The sequence below is a fragment of the Hemicordylus capensis genome, chromosome 10 (genome assembly GCF_027244095.1).
Source record: "Hemicordylus capensis ecotype Gifberg chromosome 10, rHemCap1.1.pri, whole genome shotgun sequence".
NCBI classification, from domain to species: domain Eukaryota; kingdom Metazoa; phylum Chordata; class Lepidosauria; order Squamata; family Cordylidae; genus Hemicordylus; species Hemicordylus capensis.
The window spans coordinates 2,888,620-2,909,320 of NC_069666.1; the positions used below are offsets into that span (position 1 = coordinate 2,888,620).

Genomic DNA, 20,701 nt, shown 5'->3' on the forward strand with positions numbered 1-20,701 from the left:
ACAGGTAGGACTTCAGAGAACGCTACCCTGGGGGTCCTGGACTTCAGTAGGCTACATAGCAGCCTAAATTTGGCTTCCAGAACCTTCCAACTGCGTTTCCCAACGGCGTTGGTGCCAATGTGCACCATTACAGTTGACTCCTCCCCAGCACTGCCTAACAGCCTACCTAGACGCAGCGTGACGTCCGCAATCTTCGCACCAGGTAGGCTAGTCACCATGTGGTCTACATGTGGGTCATAGACCCACCTCTCCATGCCCCTAATGATCAAATCGCCCACTACTAGGAGGCCCCCCCGCCGCCCCCGGAGGAGTATCCTCTGTGCAAGAGGATATGGGCAGATCACCCAAGGAAGGGGTCCCAGCTAAGGGAACGTTTCTCTCATCCTCAGACCAATGTATTCCTTCCCTCGAGACCTTCATTCTCCATGACAGCAGAAGCACTGTCAGCCTGGGAGTGGGATGCCTCTATCACATCCCTGGTCTGCTCCACACACCTCTCTACCTCCCTGAGCTTCTCCAGTTCAGCCACCTTGGCTTCGAGGGAACAAACATGTTCCCTGAGAGCCAGGAGCTCTTTGCACCAAGCGCACACCCAGGACCTTTGCTTCTCTGGCAGATAGTCATACATGCAACACTCTGTGTAATACACTGGGAAACACCCTCTCCTCTGCTGGCATTTTACCTTCATACATGGTTTGATTTGGCTATTTAGAATATATAGGGCTTGTTCATTTTTAGCTACGTATTGGGTGCATTTGTCAGCTAATTTAAAGGTTTTAAGCTCTGTCCTCCAAGAAAACTACAGGAGTAGGGTATTACCTCATCCTCTTGCTGCGTGTCTCTTGTGTGATGAAGGGGGATCGCTTGTGTGCCCGCTGACAGAGTTCCCCGTCAAACCTCCACTAAACTCCTGCAATATCTGTTTGCAAATACCTGTTCATGAAGCTCCTCTGGTCTGAGCTTTATCTTCAAGATCTACGGGCATTCTGACTCCCCTTAGGAATGTGACCCCTCCCACAAACTGAGTCACTTGCCTGGAACATATCCCCCACTCATAGTAATTGGTCTGCTCTGACCAGTTAGACACACACACTTCCAGCCAGCCAGAAATCAAGCCCTAGAAAATTACTAGCCCCAGCAAACTTAGCTTGTCTTTCTCCCTTGGTTTTCTTGTTGATTTATTAAATTATTTATTTATTTCCTTGCTTGAAATCTTCTTTAGGAGAGAAATGCAAAGCCTGTTGCCTTGTCTGTCTTCAAGATCTCCTGGCAGTATGGAGATCTGCTGGCAATATGGAGTTCACAAAGCTCCTGGGAGGTTTCATCACACATCGTTTACATGAGTTGTGAGATTTTGTCCAGTAAAGAGTGCTGGTTTTGGTTAGTTGTGTTGGGCAGTCATGTTAAAGAACTGAAGTTGATTCAAAAGGTTGTATAGCTTTTTTGGTGTGTGTGTGTGTGTGTGTGTGTGTGTGTGATATTATGGTGGTTGTTTAGACTGCTAGTTCCAAGGCAAGTATTAGGTCCAAGACTGTAACAATTATTGTGGAGAACTTTGTTATGGAGGGGTGGGGTATAGTTATTGTAGTGGCTTGATTGGTTTAATTGTTAGTGGAATCAAAAGGCCTGCTGCAAAGTGTCTCACCTTAGCAACAAAAGAATGCGCGATATACATAGAATGTAACCTGCTCAGTTATACATACATGTTCTCACCCAGGTGACAGGGTGGAGGGGAGCAGGGGAGGAATATAGGTAGTTGGCGGGGGTGTGTGAGTAAAAAGCTTTTCTTTTCATTGCTTTTCCTTTTTAGGGAGGAAGGGTTTGAGCAACCCCCCCACTTACAGCTCAGCCCACCCGGTCCCAGGAGTCACCAGCAGCCACTGGGTGTAAATTTGATAAGTAAATGGACATGTAAAGCAAGTTGTGGGGTCCGCTCCGTGCTGCTCCTGGCCTGGGCAGATTCTTTGGGCAGATTTTCCAAGGTGCTGCTGCTAGCTTCTCTGTGTTCACTGCCCTGTTCCCTGCTTCATTTACCCAGTTTGAACCCCACCAGACCTGACCTTCCACTAATGGAAAGCAGCTGCTCTTTGCATTAGTCCATCTTCTGCATGTGGTTTTAATCCTGCCCCCGGTAATGGTCAAGCCTAAATCACTTCCCATTCCTAAGTATTGGCTGCTCTCTGTCTTGAGGGATTCACTTCAGTCAAATGCCTTTCCAGGGCCTCCTGCAGGTCAATGGAAGAGAGCAAGGAGAGCAGGTCTTGGGATACTGAGCGTGCATTGTCCCCTTTGCTAAGCAGAGTCTGCCTTGGTTTGCATTTGGATGGGTGACTACATGTTTTCCCTGTAAGATATTCCTCTGAGGCTTTGCATGAAGAGGGAGAGGAGAGCTGGTCTTGTGGTAGCAAGCATAACTTGTCCCCTTAGCTAAGCAGGGTCTGCCCTGGTTGCATTTGAAAGGGAGACTTGATGTGTGAGCACTGCACGATATTCCCTTTGGGGGATGGAGCTGCTCTGGGAAGAGCATCTAGGCTCCAAGTTCCCTCCCTGGCAGCATCTCCAAGATAGGGCTGAGAGAGAGTCCTGCCTGCAACTTTGGAGAAGCCGCTGCCAGTCTGGGTAGACAATACTGAGCTAGATAGACCAATGGTCTGGCTCAGTATATGGCAGCTTCCTATGTCCCTATGTCCCTAGGAAATCCTTGGCAGCATTTCCGGAGAGGGCTGGCTGGGAGAGATTCCTCCCGGAAGCCTTGGAGAGCCTCTGCCAGTCAGTGTGGACAATACTGAGCTGGATGGACCATGAGTCCGCCTCACGGTCTAAAGCAGCTTCCTTTCTACCGTGTTCCTATCTACCCTCAAGCACAAGTGAAGGCAGAGCAGGCCCTGGGTCATTGTAATGAAGCACCAAGCTGGACACAGCCTCCCAGCCATTTCTTCCCAGACAGCTGCAAAAGAGACTTGTTTCTCTGAGGCTTGGAGCTTTTTCTTTCACTTTCATCTGAACATGTGGATGCTGGTGTCATCGCTTAGTAGCCACCACCAGCCACCAGCACTCAGGAGCGAAAGATCTTCTCGCCATCAAAAGCCACTGAGCAAGCATCTTCTGCTGCCTCTAGGAACATCAACCAACCATCAGCGCGGATTCGGAAGCAATCAAGTCACCGGCGAGATGGTCATAGGAACCTAGGGAGATGAATTGTACTGAGTCAGATCTTTAGTCCATCTAGTGCAGTATACGTAAATAAAGTTGGCTCCCTGTCCCCAAAGGGCTCACAATCTAAAAAAGAAAGACACCAGCTACAGCCACTGGAGGGATGCTGAGCTGGGGATGGATAGGGACCCTTCTGCATGCAAAGCAACAGACCAGGTCAAGGTCAAGTGTGCCATCGGGTCAGTGTCAACTCCTGGCGCCCACAGAGCCCTGTGGTTTTCTTTGGTAGAATACAGGAGGGGTTGACCATTGCCATCTCCCGCGCAGTATGAGATGATGGCTTCTAGCATCTTCCCATATCGCTGCTGCCCAATAGAGGTGTTTCCCATAGTCTGGGAAACATACCAGTGGGGATTTGAACCGGCAACCTCTGGCTTGATGATCAAGTCATTTCCTCGCTGTGCCATTAGGTGGCTGCCAACAGACCAAGAGCTGCTGTCTAAAACTTTCAACCAGTGGTGCTTGGAAGTTGGAACAATAACTATCCAGGACCACATCACAAGGGGGTTCACATTTTTCACCCATTAACTAACCCTTCTTACTACAGGGAATGTGAACCATTCATCATCTGCGATCGATACTTTCCCCTTCGATGGAGGAGGAGGAGGAGGAACAACACAGGCAGCCCTCCTGATATTGAGATGACCTTAGGAGAAACAAAGTCAGCTCATCCAAACGGAGTCAAACGCGAATCCTGAGCAGAGAGCCATCCCTCCCTGTGGGTATGCCCAAGTTTGCTGCTAGGAGAAAGGACGCCTCCCTAGGGAACATAGGAACATCGGAAGCTGCCATATACTGAGTCAGACCATGGATTCCAACTCCTGGTGCCCACAGAGCCCTGTGGTTTTCTTTGGTAGGATACAGGAGGGGTTGACCATTGCCATCTCCCACGCAGTATGAGATGATGCCTTTCCACATCTTCCTATCTCGCTGCTGCCCAATATAGAACCAGAGGGGATTCAAACTGGCACCCTTCTGCTTGCTAGTCGAGCATTTTCCCTCTGTGCCACTTAGGGTGCCCTGACTCGGTATATGGTGGTACAATACACCAGTGGTCTGACTCAGTATAAGGCTGCTTCCTACGTTCCTACGATGCATTCAGGAAAGCTACCAACACATAATAAGGACTATCCCTGCTACATCAAGGGCACGTCAATTTCAGGCTGGCCTTTCCTCCTCCTTGTTCAGCTGCAGTTTCAGTTAATTGCATCCCCTAGACGATGCCCAACTTATCACTGCAAATTCCTGAACTCCTGCGTAAGTCTCTATTAAAGTTGGACGCCCAGGAACATAATGGGAGCGATTGAAAGAAAGCAAAGAAAAACATATGCATGCTCGAGACCAGGCCTAATGATCACAGCAGCTATCCAAATAGTTGTACGGCCCTGGGAAGATTCCACACAATTATAGCAAGATCACGGCTTGCATTCCATTGCCGTGGCAGCCCCAATCTGGAAATATTTACGCTGAGAACACACACGTGGATCCGGTGCAGGGTACAGGGAGAGGGGGGCAGCAAGAATCGATGCTGGCCCCACGACGTTATCCCCCTTCTCCTACGCATTTTATTAAAATGCACACGAGAGTGGAATCTGAAATTAAGGATTGCAGATGCAACTCTTAAGCAAGAGTAAGCTCTTAAACCGGGGGGGGGGGTTTCTCAGAACTGAGTGCCCCGAAGGGGAGGAGAGCTGCAAGCATGAATTGTCCCCTTTGCTAAGCAGGGTCTGCCCTGGTTTGCATTTGAGTGGGAGACTACATGTGTGAGCACTGTAAGGTATTCTCCTTAGGGGATGGGGCCGTTCTGGGAAGAGCATCTGCCTGCTTGCCTGCAGAAGGTTCCCAGTTCCCTCCTTGGTATCTCTAGGAGGGCTGAGAGAGACGCCTGGCTGCAGCCCTGGAGAAGCCGCTGCCAGTCTGTGTAGTCAATACTGAGCTAGATGGACCAACGGTTTGAGACTGCCCCAGTATAAGGCAAATTCCTGTGTTCCTATTTCCTAGGTTGTTGGACTACAATTCCCATCACCGCCATTGGCCATTGTGGCCACTGATTATGAGAGTTGTAGTCCAACGATTTCTGGGTCCCCCAATTTGACAACCCCAGTAAATAATAACAAACTGACTGTTCTGGTTTTCTGTCACAGTGGCCATCTTTGCACAGAATGGCAAACCGTGTGTCCAGCGGACCTGCAGTTTCCCTCCACCCCTGCGCACTCTCAGGCAATCACTGTCTACACAGTCTGGGAGCCAGCAATGGGGGTGAGACTAGCTGTGCAGGCTTCCTCCAATCCTGGAAGGACAGACCATGCCAGCCAATGGGAGGGAAGCCAGCAGGAGGAGCTTCCTCTGTTAACTCCAGTTTGAGTTAAATAAATTCCCAATCTGGGTGACACGGAGGAGGGAACTGACCCTTGGTTGGGTGAGTGGAGCTCACTACAAACCAAGGGTTCATTCCCAGGTTTGGGGGCAAAATTGGAGCCACGGTTGAGTCCGGGAACCACAGTTCCAATAATTTGGACGACACGGGGGCCGAACCGGATGTGTGTTCGCCTCCGGTTTGGCGTTCTGTGCGAAGGCAGCCTGTGGTTCGTTCTCAAGGTCCCTTTGGAAAGGAGGAGTGTCAGGACGGCATTTGGTTTCTGCTTGAAGGCACCTCATAGGGTTTCTCAGCAAGGTTCAACCGAGGCAGTGTCCCTTGCCATTAATGTTGCCTCGTCGCCTCTCCACCTGGAGAAGATCCCATCCAATGTCGCTCGCTGCACAGTCTGCCATGGCTTGATATGCAAAATGAGATGCGGTTGTCAGCAGGCAGAGATTGGAAAGCAATTGCATCAGAAGCCGTGGTGCATGAAGCTGTCCGGGCCATCTCCCACTTCCAGTGGCAAGCAGGCAGGCAGGAGTAACAACGCCACCACTGCTGCCCGTGCCTCAGATGTGTTGCTCCCAGCACAGATTACCCTCCTTCGCATTGGCTCTTCAGTGCTTTAAAGACCAGGAAGGCAGGGTGATGCAATAGCCAGCAGAGTATTCTGAGTGATTTACAATTTTTCTGGAGGGGGGATTAAATTAAATTAAAAGACAACCTATGTCAAATGCAAAGCAGCAGGGCAGCAATCATTGATGATGATGATGATGATGATGATGATGATGATGATGATGCAAGAATATACATGTACTGAGCTTAAAAACCAAGTCCACAACCGATGCAAACGAACAACTCTCATAGCTGTCAGTAGAAAGACCCATGAAAACAATTGGCTATGAAGTTTATGGAATGGCTTTGGGCAAATCATGTTCTCTCTGTTGATTCTAGGGCTCTCTCCTGTCGCCACTGAGGCATTGCCTTCTTACCATGAACAAGAAGTGGAGATCTGACAGTGGTTCCAGAAGGCCAGGAATAAACCAGCCGGAAGTGTTCCATTCTGCAACTGTCTCAGGATTCTGACATCTGGTTGGTTGAATTCCAGTGGGAAATCTGGATTTCAGAATCCAGATTTGCCTCCAGCTTCAGAGGCGAGAAGATGCCTCTGGGTACTAGTTGCATGGGAGCAATAGCAGGAGAGAGGGCAGGCCCTCACCCCCTACCTGTGGGCTTCTCAGAGGCATCTGGTAGGCCACTGTGGGAAACAGGAGGCTGGACTAGAGAGGCCTTGGGCCTGATCCAGCAGGGCTGTTCTTATGAAGGTTGGAATGGAAGAAAGAGGCTGTTGCCCTGAGCATATCCAAGGAGGCAGACAGAACTGCCCCACTGAAGACCCTGGGCTTGGGGGGTCTCTGCAGCTTCTGTAAATCTCCCTTCTGTAGAGGTTCTCAGACTTGGGTCCCTGGTTGTGCTTAGACTACAACTCCTCTCAGCCATTGTGAGGCTGGGGATGATGGTAGATGTCTTCTAACAACAGCTGGAGCAAGGGTGTAGCTATAATTGTGTGGATTGGTTCAAAGAACCAAGGCCCCCCAGCTCCTGAGCCCCCCCGATCCACCCCTCCCTATTTTCTTCATTATCTCCCTCACTCACTCTGTGAGGCTGCCAAGGAGAGGGGTGAACACGGGCCCCCTCTCCCCTAGCTATGCCCCTGAGCTGGGAAGCAGTGTTCCCTGTAACAGGGACTCCCAGATGTTGTCGACTACAACTCCCAACATCTCCAGCTTCAATGGCCTTTGGCTGGGGATTATGGGAGTTGGAGTCCCTGTTACAGGGGAACACTGCTGGTGACCCAAGGCTGCGTCCGCTTGGCTTAGAGGTACTCCTTCCTTGAATTTGAGATGGGACTTGCCTTAAATTCCAGGAGCAAACTTGTGTTATCGCCATTGTCTTTTCCAAAAGGAGGGAGAATCTTGCATACACAACTTCTCCCATTCCAAGTTGCAGTCACAATTTCCGCCATCAGCCGCATACAAGGCTGGAAGGCATCTCCCACCACTGAGCAGCCGTAGAAGGAAGAACATCCTGGTTTCCTCCCATCTCTTTCCAGTCAGATCCAGTCATTCCTCTCCCAGCTGCTGTCCCCTCCAATAAATGTTGTTGTTCATGGGAGGAGGGGTGAAAGAGATTGAGACAGCTGTGCGAATGGATCATCTCTGTGATGAGGGATGCCCAACATATATAAGAATAGTTAGTAGGATTAAAACCAAGCTGCATTATTCATCACCAGCGTTAAATAATTCAGCGCGAGGCAGGGAGGGGGGAGTAACCAGCCCTGGGTGTCACTGTCATGAATATTGACACTAGGTGGGATGAAAGGGGGATGCACTCCCTACTTTAAACACCTTGACCAGAGTCCTAGTCAGTGATACAAGGACAGCCTTTGTTAATCAACACATCTGTCGCTGAGTAACGCTGGAAGAATCTGATGTCCTGTCTTTGCTTTGGGTTCCACAGCTGGATGTTCAGAACTGGATACAGAAGGGTTGGTTGTTTCTTGTTTATTTTATTTATTTATTTATTTATTTATTTATACATTTATATCCTGCTCTTCCTCCAAGGAGCCCAGAGGTAGGTTAGGCCAGAGAGAAGGGACTGGCCCAGAGGCACCCTGTGAGTTTCACGGTTGAATGAGGGTCCCCTGTCCTAGTCCAGCACTCTAACCACTGCACCACACAAGCCAAAAGACCTGAGCCTGCTTTTCATGGAGGCAATCGACATCGCAACTGGCTCTGCTCTTGACCTCTGAAAGCATCCCATCTCCTACCAAGGCCTCTTACCCTTCCTCTTACCCACCCCCAGGACAATTTACCTGACGTTTGTCAACAAATCCAGTGAAACTGCTGGATCGCACAAGATCAGCCTTGCATCGCATTGAAATTGTGTCACACAGTCTGGAAAAATTTGGCTGGGATGTTTGTTTATTTATTTTATTGATTGATTTGATTTTCGTACCGCCCTTCCAAAGTGGCTCAGGGCAGTTTACAGTTAAAACAAACCATTAAAACAGAAAAGAGCTAAAACAAAAAACAACATAACAACAATTAACCATTGAAAAAACATTTTAAAACAACAATGAAACAATCGCAGTAATTAAAAACCCACATTGGCAAAAGAAACAGAGAAGAGACATCAAGTATGAAACCTTTGTGGGCTTCTGAGAGCACACGTGCTACATTGTGGTGCTTCTATTGTCGTGCCGTTCCCTTCGGTTGTGTTGGCTGTGCCGAGGGACCAGGAACCATCTTCTGATAATCCTCTACTGCCCTCACTTGGCAGAACCAATGTTAGGTAGAAATGCAGTGTTTCCAACCTTTGTTCTTCCTTGCTGGCTTCTTTTCCCTTATCAGGTTCAGCTAAATCTTGGAGGTCTTACTTCAGTTGGCAAAGTGAGCTCTAGTCCATGAAAATTTTGCTTATGATCAATCTGTTGGTCTTTAGGGGTTTCACAAGATTCTACAGCAGACTAACATGACTACATAATTTATTACTTTCGACTGAATTTGTTTCTCCTTGGCTCTCTTTAGCCCTATTCAGACATTATGGTGTATTACTGTACCGGTGTCCGTACACAGGTATATGTGTTTGTGTGAATGACTGTACCTGCATTCATTTAAAAAGTGAGCCTGGGTATAGGCCCCTCAAAGGCAGGGTACCGAGAGGAAGTGTGCTTCTGTACCTGTGTTCAACATAATGTGTGAATTACTATACCTGTGTAAAGATCTGTACCTGTGTATACTGTACACTCTTGGTACAAACTTTGAACATCGCACATGAATAGGAATTTTGCTTCTTTCCTTCCTTGTTTTCTCTTTATTCTTCCGCTTCTTTGTTTTGCCTCAAGGCCAAATTCTCTCCCATTTTCCATCGACTTATGAGGTTGCCTTCTGCTGACCCAGTCCATTGATTCATCTTGAGTAGACTGGATCTTTCAGATGGATCTTTCCTAGCCTTGCCTGGGAGATGCCAGGGCTTGAACCTCAGACCTTCTGCATGCAAAGCAGGTGGCAATGGATGCTGCCTTCTACAGAGTCTGATTATTGGTCCAGCTAGCTCATTCTTATACACTGACTGGCAGCTGCACTCTGGGGTCTTGGGAAATGCCACGGATTGTTCCTGTGAACAACAACAGTAATAAATGTATTTATTTGATTTATAATGACATACAGTATTTATAAACCACCCTTTTAGGACCCCAGGGTGGTGGGTTGCAATTTAAAGCATCAACATTTATTGGCTGATATCCCAGCTAAATTACTCAACGCTGGAAGTCCTGCTGGAATTAATAGGACAAGCTAGTCATGACAAATTTGTCCTATTAATTTCACTGGGGCTTCTGCCTGAGTAATTTGGTCAGGATGTAGCCAATCCATTGATCCATTGTTCAGAACAGGCCTGCTCAACTTCAGCCCTCCTGCAGATGTTGGTCTACAACTCCCATAATTCCTGGCTATTGGCCACTGGGGATTATGGGAGTTGTAGTCCAAAAACACGGGGGGGGGCCAAAGTTGAGCAGGGTGCTTTCCAGATTAGACCCTACAACGAGGTCACGGTGTATCTGCTAAGTGTGCCTCTGTACCTCCTGTGTTGTGACACCACAATCCCTGCACTGACACCAAAGTGCCGTTCACATGTCGGATGCCTTGTTTCGGATTTAATTGCTGTGATATAGTGCTATAATGTTGTATGTGCGTTGCAAAAAGGTTGCTATATTTTCCCATTGTAGGATTTTTTTAAATTCTGGGGATTGTTGTGAATACGATCCTGCCAAAACGAAACATTTTACCGCGGTTGTGGTGGGTAATGTGAAAAGTGCCCAGGTAGGGTTGCCATATTCTGGCTTTCCAAATCTGGGTGCCTAATTTGCATATTATGTAAATTGGCTCGAAAATAATTTTTGAGCAGAACAGTGACTGCATGTTTTGCTCCATAACTCCGCTTCTACAAGGGCTAGAGCTTAGCTTTTTTCCCCCCTTTCCTTTTTTAAAATGAAAGCTGAAATCTGGGCGAATTGGGGTGGGTTAAGCAATCTGGGCGAGATTCTTAAAACCCAGGTGAAACCCGGAATTTCAGGGGGCCTGGCAACTCTACACCCAGGCCTCCTCTCAGTTAAACTGCAGGATAAGTTGAAGACACACAACTGGAATTCTTGTAATTTTCTTTTTGTAAAAGCACAGGATGGAAACTCCCCATTGGATCGGGGCCATGGCCCCGGGGAGGGGGTTCCAACCATCTCACCCTGTTTTGCTGCCCTAATCCATATTTCCCCCTGAAGCAGTTAGTAGCCATGGAGGAGGGGCATACCTGCAGCCACAAAACGTGCTGCTTTGTGAAGGTCAGGCTAGTGAGGAGAGCTGTGTGCCCACTGGCTTTGGTGTTTGGCGCTGGTGTTTCTGTGTACATATCAGTCTGGAGTTGCGGCAAAGGAGGGGCTGGACAGCTTGTTTTCTGGTTTCAATCAAGCGGCCCAGGAAGCAATTTTCTCTTAAGGAGTTGTTTGCCTGGGAGAGAGAAAAGCCATTTCTAAGAGAGGCCAGATGAATACACGGAGGTTTATTCCGCTGATCTCTGCCATATGGGCTTTGCCAACTGAGCAAACAAATCCAGCACATAATCGTCCAGCTCCGTTCCGCGCCCTTTGATGTAAGCTGGTCACAGGCTGATTTATTCCAAGCTGGCTTCTCTTTTTTGAACCCCAGGTCAAGGTTGAGGCTGCCATAAAACATACCTTGTACAACTGGCCCTTTCCAGGAAATCACACATATTTTTGTTAAGAGTCTTGTGGGTTTTTCCTTTTTCTTTGTATAAGGCTCTCTCTCTCTCTCTCTCTCTCTCTCTCTCTCTCTCTAGATTCCACCCCCAACACCACTGCTTGGGGTAGTTTTCTACAATATCAGTAGTCAGGCCTGTGTGTACTAAAGAGATAAAAGTTAAAAAAAACAACCTATGCTAAGGAAACCAAGGTTCTACAGTCTGTATAAAGCCAGATGTACTGAGGGTCCCATTTTGTGTGTTTGTTTGCTACATTTATATCCCTTCCAAGGAGCCCTGAGTGGTGTGTGTACATGGTTATGTTTATCTGCACAACAGCCCTGTGATGTAGGTTAGGCTGAAAGAGAAGTGACTGGCCCAGAGTCACCCAGTGGCCAAACAGGGATTTGAACTCAGGTCGCCCTGGTCCTAGTCCAACACTCTAAGCACCACACCACAGTGGTTCAAAACTGAGTCAGGAGAGCATCAGACTTTTAATGTAAGTGTCCTGTATTCAGATCCTGCTCCAAGAGTCTTTTGTTTGGTGGGCACATGCCTGAGGCCAGCTGCTTTCTTGGGGTGAGTGTAGCTCACTTTATGTAGCAGAAGAGTGCTTTCCATTCCAAACTGCACGCTATCACAGTGTCACAACGGGTCCCTTAAGTGTGCTTCCGTATTGCCTCTGTTTTGTAAGGAAGGTGCCGTTCATATTCCCCACGCCTTCTTCCGGATTTTACTGCTGCACCACAGCCCTATAACGTCACATCTGCATTGCAATGAAAATAAAAATTGCGGTATTTGCCTCTTGTAGGAGGCTTGCCCCCTTACAACGGATCTCTCATGTGGTTTGAATTAGGGGCCACAAGATGCTGCAGTTTACACTGCAATCTGGAAAGCACCCAGGTCCTGGGTTCAGTCCCTGGAATCTCCTTTTAAAAATTATCTTAGGGCTGGGAAAAGTTTCCGCTGAGAATCCCGGAGAGCTACTGACAATGGCTGACATGACATCCTAACACGATGCTTGTGCAATGAACAAAGTTGTGGTCGTGCAAGAAGGTGGCGGAGCTGTGTGGGGGTTTTCAGAACTGCACCATTGCACTGCTGTGCCCTTGTGGGATGCAAAAGATGGACTTTGAAGAAGCAAGACAGAAAAAGCATTGACGCTTGTGAATTTTGGTGCTGGGGAAGACTTTTGAGGAGGCCATGGACAGCCAGGAAAACCAGCCGATGGATCATAGAACAAATCCATCCAGAATTTGCACTTGAGGCACAAATGACCAGGCTCAAACTATCCTACTTTGGACACATTATGCAAAGACCACCCAGCTCCCTTGAGAAGTCCATCATGCTGGGGAAAGTGGAAGGAAAGAGAAGAGGAGGACGACCAGCAGCCAGGTGGGTGGACTTGATGACGACAGCAATGAATGCACCACTGAGAGACCTAAAAGGCCAAGCTGAAGACGGATCATCCTGGAGAGGATCTAACTATGTGGTCGCTAAGAGTCAACACCAACTTGACGGCACTTAATCAGTCAGTCAATGATGCAATATATTTACTTAGAACAGGATGCATTGTGTAAAATAGGACTTTCTTTTGCCCATTTTTCCTGCAAAGGAGCTTGTCAAGGGCGGGATGTGTGAATGAGTTCAAAGTGTTCCCCTCCCCACAACTCACCCCCACACTTTTGCTACTGTGGGCGCTGGGCGTTTGGGGAGGGATTCTGATTCCAGGTGAGGGCAAAGCTGGGACTTCAGTAGCTATTACTGTGCATGCTCAAAGTGAAAAAAGGGCGGAGCTTCTGTAGCTGCTACTGGGCATGCTCAAGCGGAAAGGCGGGCAGAGCCTTAGCTTCAGTTGGTGCTACTGAGCACGCTCAAAGTGAAACAAGGGCAAGGGCGGAGCTTCTGTGGCTGCTACTGGGCATGTTCAAGAGGAAAGGCTGGCGGGCCTGCGGCTTCAGTTCCTGCTACTGGGCATGCCCAGACTAAAAAGCTGGCAGAGCTGTAGCTTCAGTTGGCACTGCTGAGCATGCTCAAGATGAACTGAGCATGCTCAGTAGACACTTGCCAGGGCCCTGGAAGAGGCAGCCTCTGCTCTTTCTTCTCCCACATCAGTCTGAGACGCCTTTTGCCGATCGGAGGTTGCTGCTGTGGCAGATCGGAGGGTGAGGGCGAGAATCAAGACCAAAAGGCCTCCCTGAGGCCCAGGGGTCAGGCAGCAGGAAAGGGAAAGCTGCAAGTTTGCCACCTCCCCACCCATTCAGAGTTCCCGTGCCTTTAGCAGCTGCATTGCAGGCAGGTATTCAGCTGGTGAAGCTTTGGCTGCTGCAGGGAGAGGCAGAGAGCCCGACCTGCTGGATTCCTGCCTGTCACACAGCCCACTGGGATCTACTGGTCTTGTTAACTGGGAAACTGCTGTCTGCGGGGGCTGCTTCTCTGCTCTCTGTGCACGGCTTGGTCTCCATGCGTGAGTTGGGGAAGAGGGGTCTGGTGCCGTGGTGGAGGTGACTGGGGTGGTGCCTGAGCTCCGAACGGCCGAATGTCTGTCTGTGGAGTTGCTCTTGAGTGCCCTCCTGGGGAGTTTCTGTTGGACGGTGTTGCGCTGGTGGAGTTTTAACTCCTGGCGTGGCTCACGGCTTATTTAACTCTCCGCCTGCAGCCGGGCACGGTGCTTTCCAAGGAGCACAAGGACAAGTCCCTGCCCCGGGGGGCTTACAGTCTCGAAAATGGACAAAAGGAAAGCAGCAGGGGAAGGGGAGGAAATGGAGGCAGGGGGGAATAGGAGAAGCATCTGCACTTATTGTGCAGGGCTTTGTTGCAGAAGGTAGGGGGTTGATGGGTGCGTGTGTGTGAGTCTTTCTGGCTCATGCTCAGGATCCGAGTGCGACGTTTGGGTCAGGGGAGCAAAGCCCCCCCCCCGCACGCCCTCACTCCCCCCAGCCACCCTGTGGAGTGTGTGGCTGCTTTGCCTCCGGTTTGGAGCGCCAGGCCCTTTGCTTCTGGGCTGATCTGCTCGATGCAGACTGGACTCGGATTCTCTGACCGCTGCCTGCCGTTTCCTTGACAGGTCCCATCGCCGGGGATGCAGCCCGTGGGTGCTGGCGAGGCCGCCCTCCAGGACAGGGTGCGGGAGGCCCTCCGGGAAGACCTCTTGGCCGCCGACCTGAAGTGCAGCTTCTTTGTCTCCGCGCTGCAGAGCTATAAGCGGGATTCGGTTCTCCGGCCCTTCCCGGGCCTCTACGCCACCCAAGAGAGCAAGGACTTTGATGCTTTGGTGAGTCATCCCAGAGAGAGCGGATTGCAGAGAGTGGCCATCCTCTTTCTCAGTAAGAGGGCAGGTTTTAAATGAAAAGTGGTTCCAGCGTAAGAGCAGCCCTGCTGGATCAGGCCCAAGGAGGCCCATCTAGTCCAGCATCCTGTTTCCCACAGTGGCCCACCAGATGCCCCTGAGAAGCCCACAGGCACGAGGTGTGTGCCTGCCCTCTCTCCTGCTGTTGCTCCCCTGCAAGAGGGATTGAGAGGCATCCTGTCTCTGAGGCTGGAGGTGGCCTATAGCCACCAGAAACGAAAACTAGCCCACACTCTTCTTGATTTAAACACAAGGTCATGCAAAATAAAAGCATGTTTAGCTGCTGTTTACAGAATCCAGATATATACATATATTTTAATACTGTACCCTTGGAACACTGTCAATTACATAAAGAGTTATAAAACTCAATCAATAAAATGATGTCTATATGCACACAACATATTCATTAAGATGGTCTCTATGCTGGCAAAACTATGGCATGTTATCCCTCGGCTAAAACAAGCCATTGGGAAGTTGACCATCTTATTGATGGGAGAAGTCAGGGAGGGAACTTGGAACCTTCAGATGCTCTTCCCAGAGCGGCTCCATCCCCTGAGGGGAATATCTTCTAGTGGTCACACTTCTAGTCTCCCATTGATATAGAACCAAGGCAGACCCTGCTTAGCAAAGGGGCCAAGTCATGCTTGCTCCCACAAGACCAGCTCTTCTCTGCTGTTTTCCTTCAGGTTGTGCATCTTATGCATGCCTCCTTGTGAGAGTAAATCCATTGAACCTCGTAGGGCTTATTTCCAAGTAAGTGTGCATCAGATGGATCTTGCATTAGTTTTCCTTCACCACTAGAGGTCTCTCTTTGTTTGGCTCTGAAGGATGTTCCCCTGAAACCCGAATTGCCCTCTAAAACTTACTTTTTCCTGTCTTTCCCAGCTTGCAGACACAAACGTGTTGGGGGGCCTGAAAGAACTACTGGAGTCATCCCAACCCCCAGACAAAAGGGCCTGGGAACTGGTGGACTGGATTCTCTCCTCCAAGGCCTTGTCTATCCACAGCACCAGCAAAGACGAGGTTAGAGTTTGCGTGACCACCATCTGTGTGTGCACTGCTCAAGGTGATTCTGGGGTGCTTGGTTGAGACTCTGTCTCTGCAGAGATCCAGCGGGCAAAGGAAGGACTTGGAAGCATTTTGAAAGGGCGTAGTTCACCGTGGGCACCGTCTGGTCAAAGGCAAGCACTTCAGAGTCCTGTTAATTTCAGAGGTGCAGCAGAATTGGCTGTTGCAAGGAGGCAAGACCCAGTCAATGAATTGTCTAAAGAGAGAGATGGAGAGAAGCCAGCCTCCCTGTGAGTGAGTCCTCAGGCATCACAGGGAGCTTTTAAGGACTCTTTATTAACGAAAAGATGCGTTCATACTGCCTTTTAAAGAGGGCATTCAGGGCAGTGGACAACATAACATAGTAATACAAACCATAATCAGCACGCCGTCTCAGCCCAGATACTGAAAGCCTTTGTGGCTGGGGAGGGATGATGGGAGTTGTAGTCCAGCAATATCTGGGGACCACAAGCTAGAGAACTCTGAACACAGGCCTCCTGGAAAGGGCTCTATGTGACCACATATCCTAGCACAGGGTCTCTTCCGTGGTCAAGCTGATTGAGGTGGTCTTGTCAGACACTTGATATTTAGACACTGCCTTGTTCTAGGCACTTAGGAAATGACAAACTTTTATTCCCTTGCTGGCTTTCCAGTATAAGAAGATCCAGGAGCTGACGGGGGCACCCAGCGTCCCAGTGGCCACACCAGACTTCCTGTTTGAAATTACCTACTGCCCTCAGATGAACAGCAAGTTTGAGGAGACCCGAATGGGGAGAGACCTCATCTACGCATTCCACGGCAGTCGCCTTGAGAACTTTCACTCCATCATCCACAATGGCTTACAGTGCCATTTAAACAGGGTAAGGGGTTTCCCCCGCCCAAGGTCTTGGCTGCAGCAGCCGTGTCTTCCTCCTTCATTTGGAAACAGCAGAAGCAAAACAACGCATTGATCTCCTGTCCAAGGTACAGGAACAGAGGAAGCTGCCATATACCGAGTCAGACCCTTGGTCCATCTAGCGCAGTATTGTCTACACTGACTGGCAGCAGCTCTCCAAGGTTTCAGTTAGAAGTCTCTCTCAGCCGTACTTGGAGATGCTGCCAGGGAGTGAACCTGAGATCTTCTGCATGCAAAGCAGATGTTTTTACCACTGAGTTTTGCTTGCATCCCCAAAGATGGTATACATGGGTCTCCCATCCAGGCACTGACTGCACCAGAGCCTGCTTTACTTCAGCAAGGTGGCTGTATTGTGTGCCCATGAATCATGCTCTAGGACCCCAGTTCTCAAGGCGGTCTGTATAGAAAAAGAAATAAGTTGGTTCTCTGTCCCAAAAGGGCTTGCTGTCTAAAAAGAAGCATACTGTCAAACCATGTAACAGACACTGAAGAGATGCTTATGGTGGGCTTGGATAGACCCAGTTGCTCTCTTCCGAATGTAAGAGAACCATTTTATAAGGCTCTTTATCCAGTTAGCAAGTAACTAATAAGTACTAGGAGCTTGTGCGGGGTTTATTTTATTTTATTTTATTTTATTTATTTATTTATTTAAAATATCCCTACACGACCCAAAACATCCGTCTCTGGGTGGTTTACAATTAAAATCATTTAAAACATCAAATCAATGAACAATTAAAATCATTTAAAACATTTAAAACCCAATATTTTAAATAATAGGTTTTCCATTTTAATACTGGGTTTTAAATGTTTTTAATCTTTTAAAAGTGTTTAATTGTTAATTGATTTGATCTTTTAAATGATTTTATTGGTGAACCGCCCAGCGACGCAAGTTTTGGGCGGTATAGAAATGTTTTAAATAAATAGATTTTAAACAAATATTAAAACTATGAAAGCCTGGGTAAATACATGTGTCTTCAGCGCCTTTTAAAAAGTTGCCAGAGATTGAATGCTGTGTGAGCAGACCTTGTGAGAGGGGGAAACCATTTAGAATGGTAAATCTGTAAGACAGGGATGGGGCATAGGATGGCTGGTTGATGTGAAATGCCTGGGTACCTTTCCAGACCTCCTTGTTCGGGGAAGGCACTTACCTGACCAGCGACCTCAGCCTGGCGCTTCTCTATAGCCCCCATGGGCTCGGCTGGCATCAGAGCGTGATGGGCCCGATTCTGAGCTGCGTCGCTGTTTGTGAGATCATCGATCATCCGGACGTAAAATGCCAGGTGAAAAAGAAAGGTGAGCTGGGTGCAGAGAGCAGAGCGGGTGCCTGCCCCAGCCCTGCAATCTGAGTCCTGTTCTTAACTGAAGATGTCGGGGACTTGAACCTGAGACCTTCTGTGTGCAAAGCAGATGCTCTACCTCTGAGCCACCTCCAAAGCCGTGCTTTGGAAGAAGACGCTTTGCCGTTGCTCGGATAGCCTTCTTAATCCCCAATGGTTTTCAAACATCAGTCCCCGGATGGTGTTGGACTACAACTCCCATTATCCCCAACCCCAGTGGCCGCTGTGGCTGTGGACGATGGGGGTTGTAGTCCGACAACATCTGGGGACTCGTGTTTGAAAACCCCTGTGTTAATAGATACTAAAGGTCCAGGAATTGAACCCCAACTCACAAATCTAACCACTAAACTTAGTGCGAACGTTTAACCCTTTAAAAACTCCAGTGCGGTCTTGTCCTTTGCCTAATCTAGAAGAGGGCCGTGTGTTCTTGTTGCACAGATTCTAAAGAGATAGACAAGAAGAGAGCCAGGATAAGGCACAGTGAAGGGGGTGATGTGCCCCAGAAGTACTTTGTCGTGACCAACAACCAGCTGATACGGGTGAAATACTTGCTACTGTATTCACAAAAGCAGCACCGGAGGTAAGTGCACACACACACCCTGGCCCCCTGGTGATTGTATCTCAGTGACTGCAGGTGGTACCAACATTTCATAGACAACCTGGAAACTTGTATGTGTCCCTTTCCACTTCACCCCTCTCAAAAGATGCAGGAAGACCAGTGGCCTTCTTCACAGGGTCATTTCAATCCAGGTTTCATGTGGGTTACCAACATTGGCATGATTGTGTGAACCCAGGCCAAGGTGGTTTGTGGCCCCAGATTCCTGCCTTGACCTGGGTTAACCCAATCACGCAATATTGGTAACCCACATTTTAAACCTGGATTCAAAGGATTGTGTGGACCAGGCTGGTTTGGTTTCCTGAAAGAACCATGCTCGCACTGAAAGAGGGTTGCAAGATTCTGTGCCAGCAGCAAAAATCTTAGCTGGCTGGGAATCTTGGTTTTCTGTTTATCTTCAAGTTCCGAGCCCTTCTGGTTGTGAAGGAGGCGGCATGCTTGAAAGCATTTGGACAAGGCCTGCTGTGAAATCTGCAAAACCAGAGGGGAGAAAGGGGGAGGTCAACGACTACTCCCAGGGATTGGAGGCGGAGCCTCTGAGGAGTAGGAGCACAGAATAAACAGTGCAGAATAGTAGAATCTCGGAATCGGTTACCTTATTTATGAATTGAAGACTAGTTTCCCCCCAGATTCTTTGATGTTAGAAACTGGGGGACCGTGTTAAATTCGGAGTCCCCTTCCTTTTGGGAGAATCTGGTAGGTTCTTTAGTCTTTATAATGCTTAGTTCTTAGCTTTTAAAAGTACTTTTCATTTGAAATTTTAAGAACTATAATTCTGATTGTGGTTTTTTCGCTTGGATTTTTAACGTGCGTAACTTAATCTGGTTCATCTTACTCATCTTGATTTTACATTGTTGTGGTTTTATAAATGTTGTGAGCCGCCCCGAGCAGTTGTGTCCTGGAGGGGCGGGGTATAAATAAAATAAATAAAGGTATGACCTCAGTTTTTGAAGAAGGTTGTTTCAGATTCAGAGTCGTCTTCTATTCGGGTCAGGACGGCACGCCGCGATGGAAATCTGTGGCAGCCGTAGTCAACGCGCTCTCTCTCCTCTTCTCTCCCCCGTAGACCCGCCAGCCAGTCCTGGGTCTCCAAGCACCGCTTTGCTGTCACGATGTGCCTGTACCTGCTGCTGCTGGTCGTGATCGGGGCCAGCAACTCTCCCGCCTTTCTCTACTATTGGAACAGGATCTTTGACTTCAAGCGATGAACATGTGGGGTGGGTGGGTTGGGGTGAGGGGTGCTAATTTCCACCATATGCCTTAACAGCGAGGAATCGACAGCCTTTGTGAGCCTGCTGCCCTGGCGCTCTGGAGAACGGCGTGGGGCGGATGGCGCCGGGCAGCAGAGAGAGGAGGAAGAGGCACTGGTGCCCCCTTGGCCTTCCCTGTCCATTTCTGAGCATGTACTGATGTTTGGCAAAGTGATCCTTCTCCTTCCCTGAATGCGAGTAAGCCAGACCGGACCTCCTTTTGACCAACCCAGCAAAAGGCAGAGTGGGCCGTTACGTCCGGCTGGCAGGAAAGGCCCTTTGGAAGAAAATGCTATGAGAAAGTTGCGGGCATTGCCTAGGTAGGGAACGGCTGGGGCTCAGCGCCCTCTTGGGCTCCAGAAAGCATCAGTCTGTTGACCACAGGGAGTCACGGAGGGCCGTCTTTGCCATCTACCTCCTGGGTACAGCTTTTTTGTACTCCTTTCCTGACCCTGGGGGTTAGGCATGCGCTGGCGGAAAACTGTCTAGGAGCAAATGCAGTGTGCGTGTCCGTGCACTTGTCTAGGCATGAAAAGAGAGAACTGCTGTGCTTCTGGAAATGTGGGCTCATAGCGCAAGGGAGGCAGTCCTGACACCTTCTCCCCTGCTGCTGTGCTGCCTTCCCTTTGCCCCTGCTTTTTCTTCCCACGACCTTGCAGGACCCCCCTTCTCCAGTGGGGCCTATCCAACTGGTTCCCCCCCGCCCCCCCAACAAAATTAGTTATATGACTCTCCGATTATGCTGATGCCAGACCTCATTTGCAGAGCATCAGTTGTTCTGGTTTACACTATGTCCGGGAAGCAATCAAGGCAGCCGCTTT

General features: G+C 49.0%; 1 protein-coding gene across 7 annotated transcripts; it reads left to right on the forward strand.

Annotated features, from left to right (window-relative positions):
- The first annotated feature begins 1,685 nt into the window (after positions 1 to 1,685).
- On the forward strand, positions 1,686 to 19,842 carry PARP16 (poly(ADP-ribose) polymerase family member 16). 7 transcript variants are annotated; one of them, XM_053272896.1, is made up of 9 exons: positions 1,686 to 1,769; positions 3,761 to 3,935; positions 6,527 to 6,664; positions 14,454 to 14,660; positions 15,621 to 15,758; positions 16,436 to 16,642; positions 17,799 to 17,970; positions 18,453 to 18,594; positions 19,697 to 19,842. In XM_053272896.1, exons 4-9 carry the CDS (start codon positions 14,469 to 14,471, stop codon positions 19,836 to 19,838), a joined length of 993 nt encoding a protein of 330 aa, XP_053128871.1. In that variant the 5' UTR covers positions 1,686 to 1,769; positions 3,761 to 3,935; positions 6,527 to 6,664; positions 14,454 to 14,468; the 3' UTR covers positions 19,839 to 19,842. The 7 variants fall into 7 exon arrangements, with proteins under 7 accessions (XP_053128871.1, XP_053128872.1, XP_053128869.1 ...); XM_053272894.1 differs by lacking the exon at positions 1,686 to 1,769 and adding an exon at positions 1,820 to 1,982; XM_053272895.1 differs by lacking the exon at positions 1,686 to 1,769 and adding an exon at positions 1,820 to 1,982 and having other exon boundaries at positions 3,761 to 3,931.
- The last annotated feature ends 859 nt before the right edge of the window (positions 19,843 to 20,701 follow it).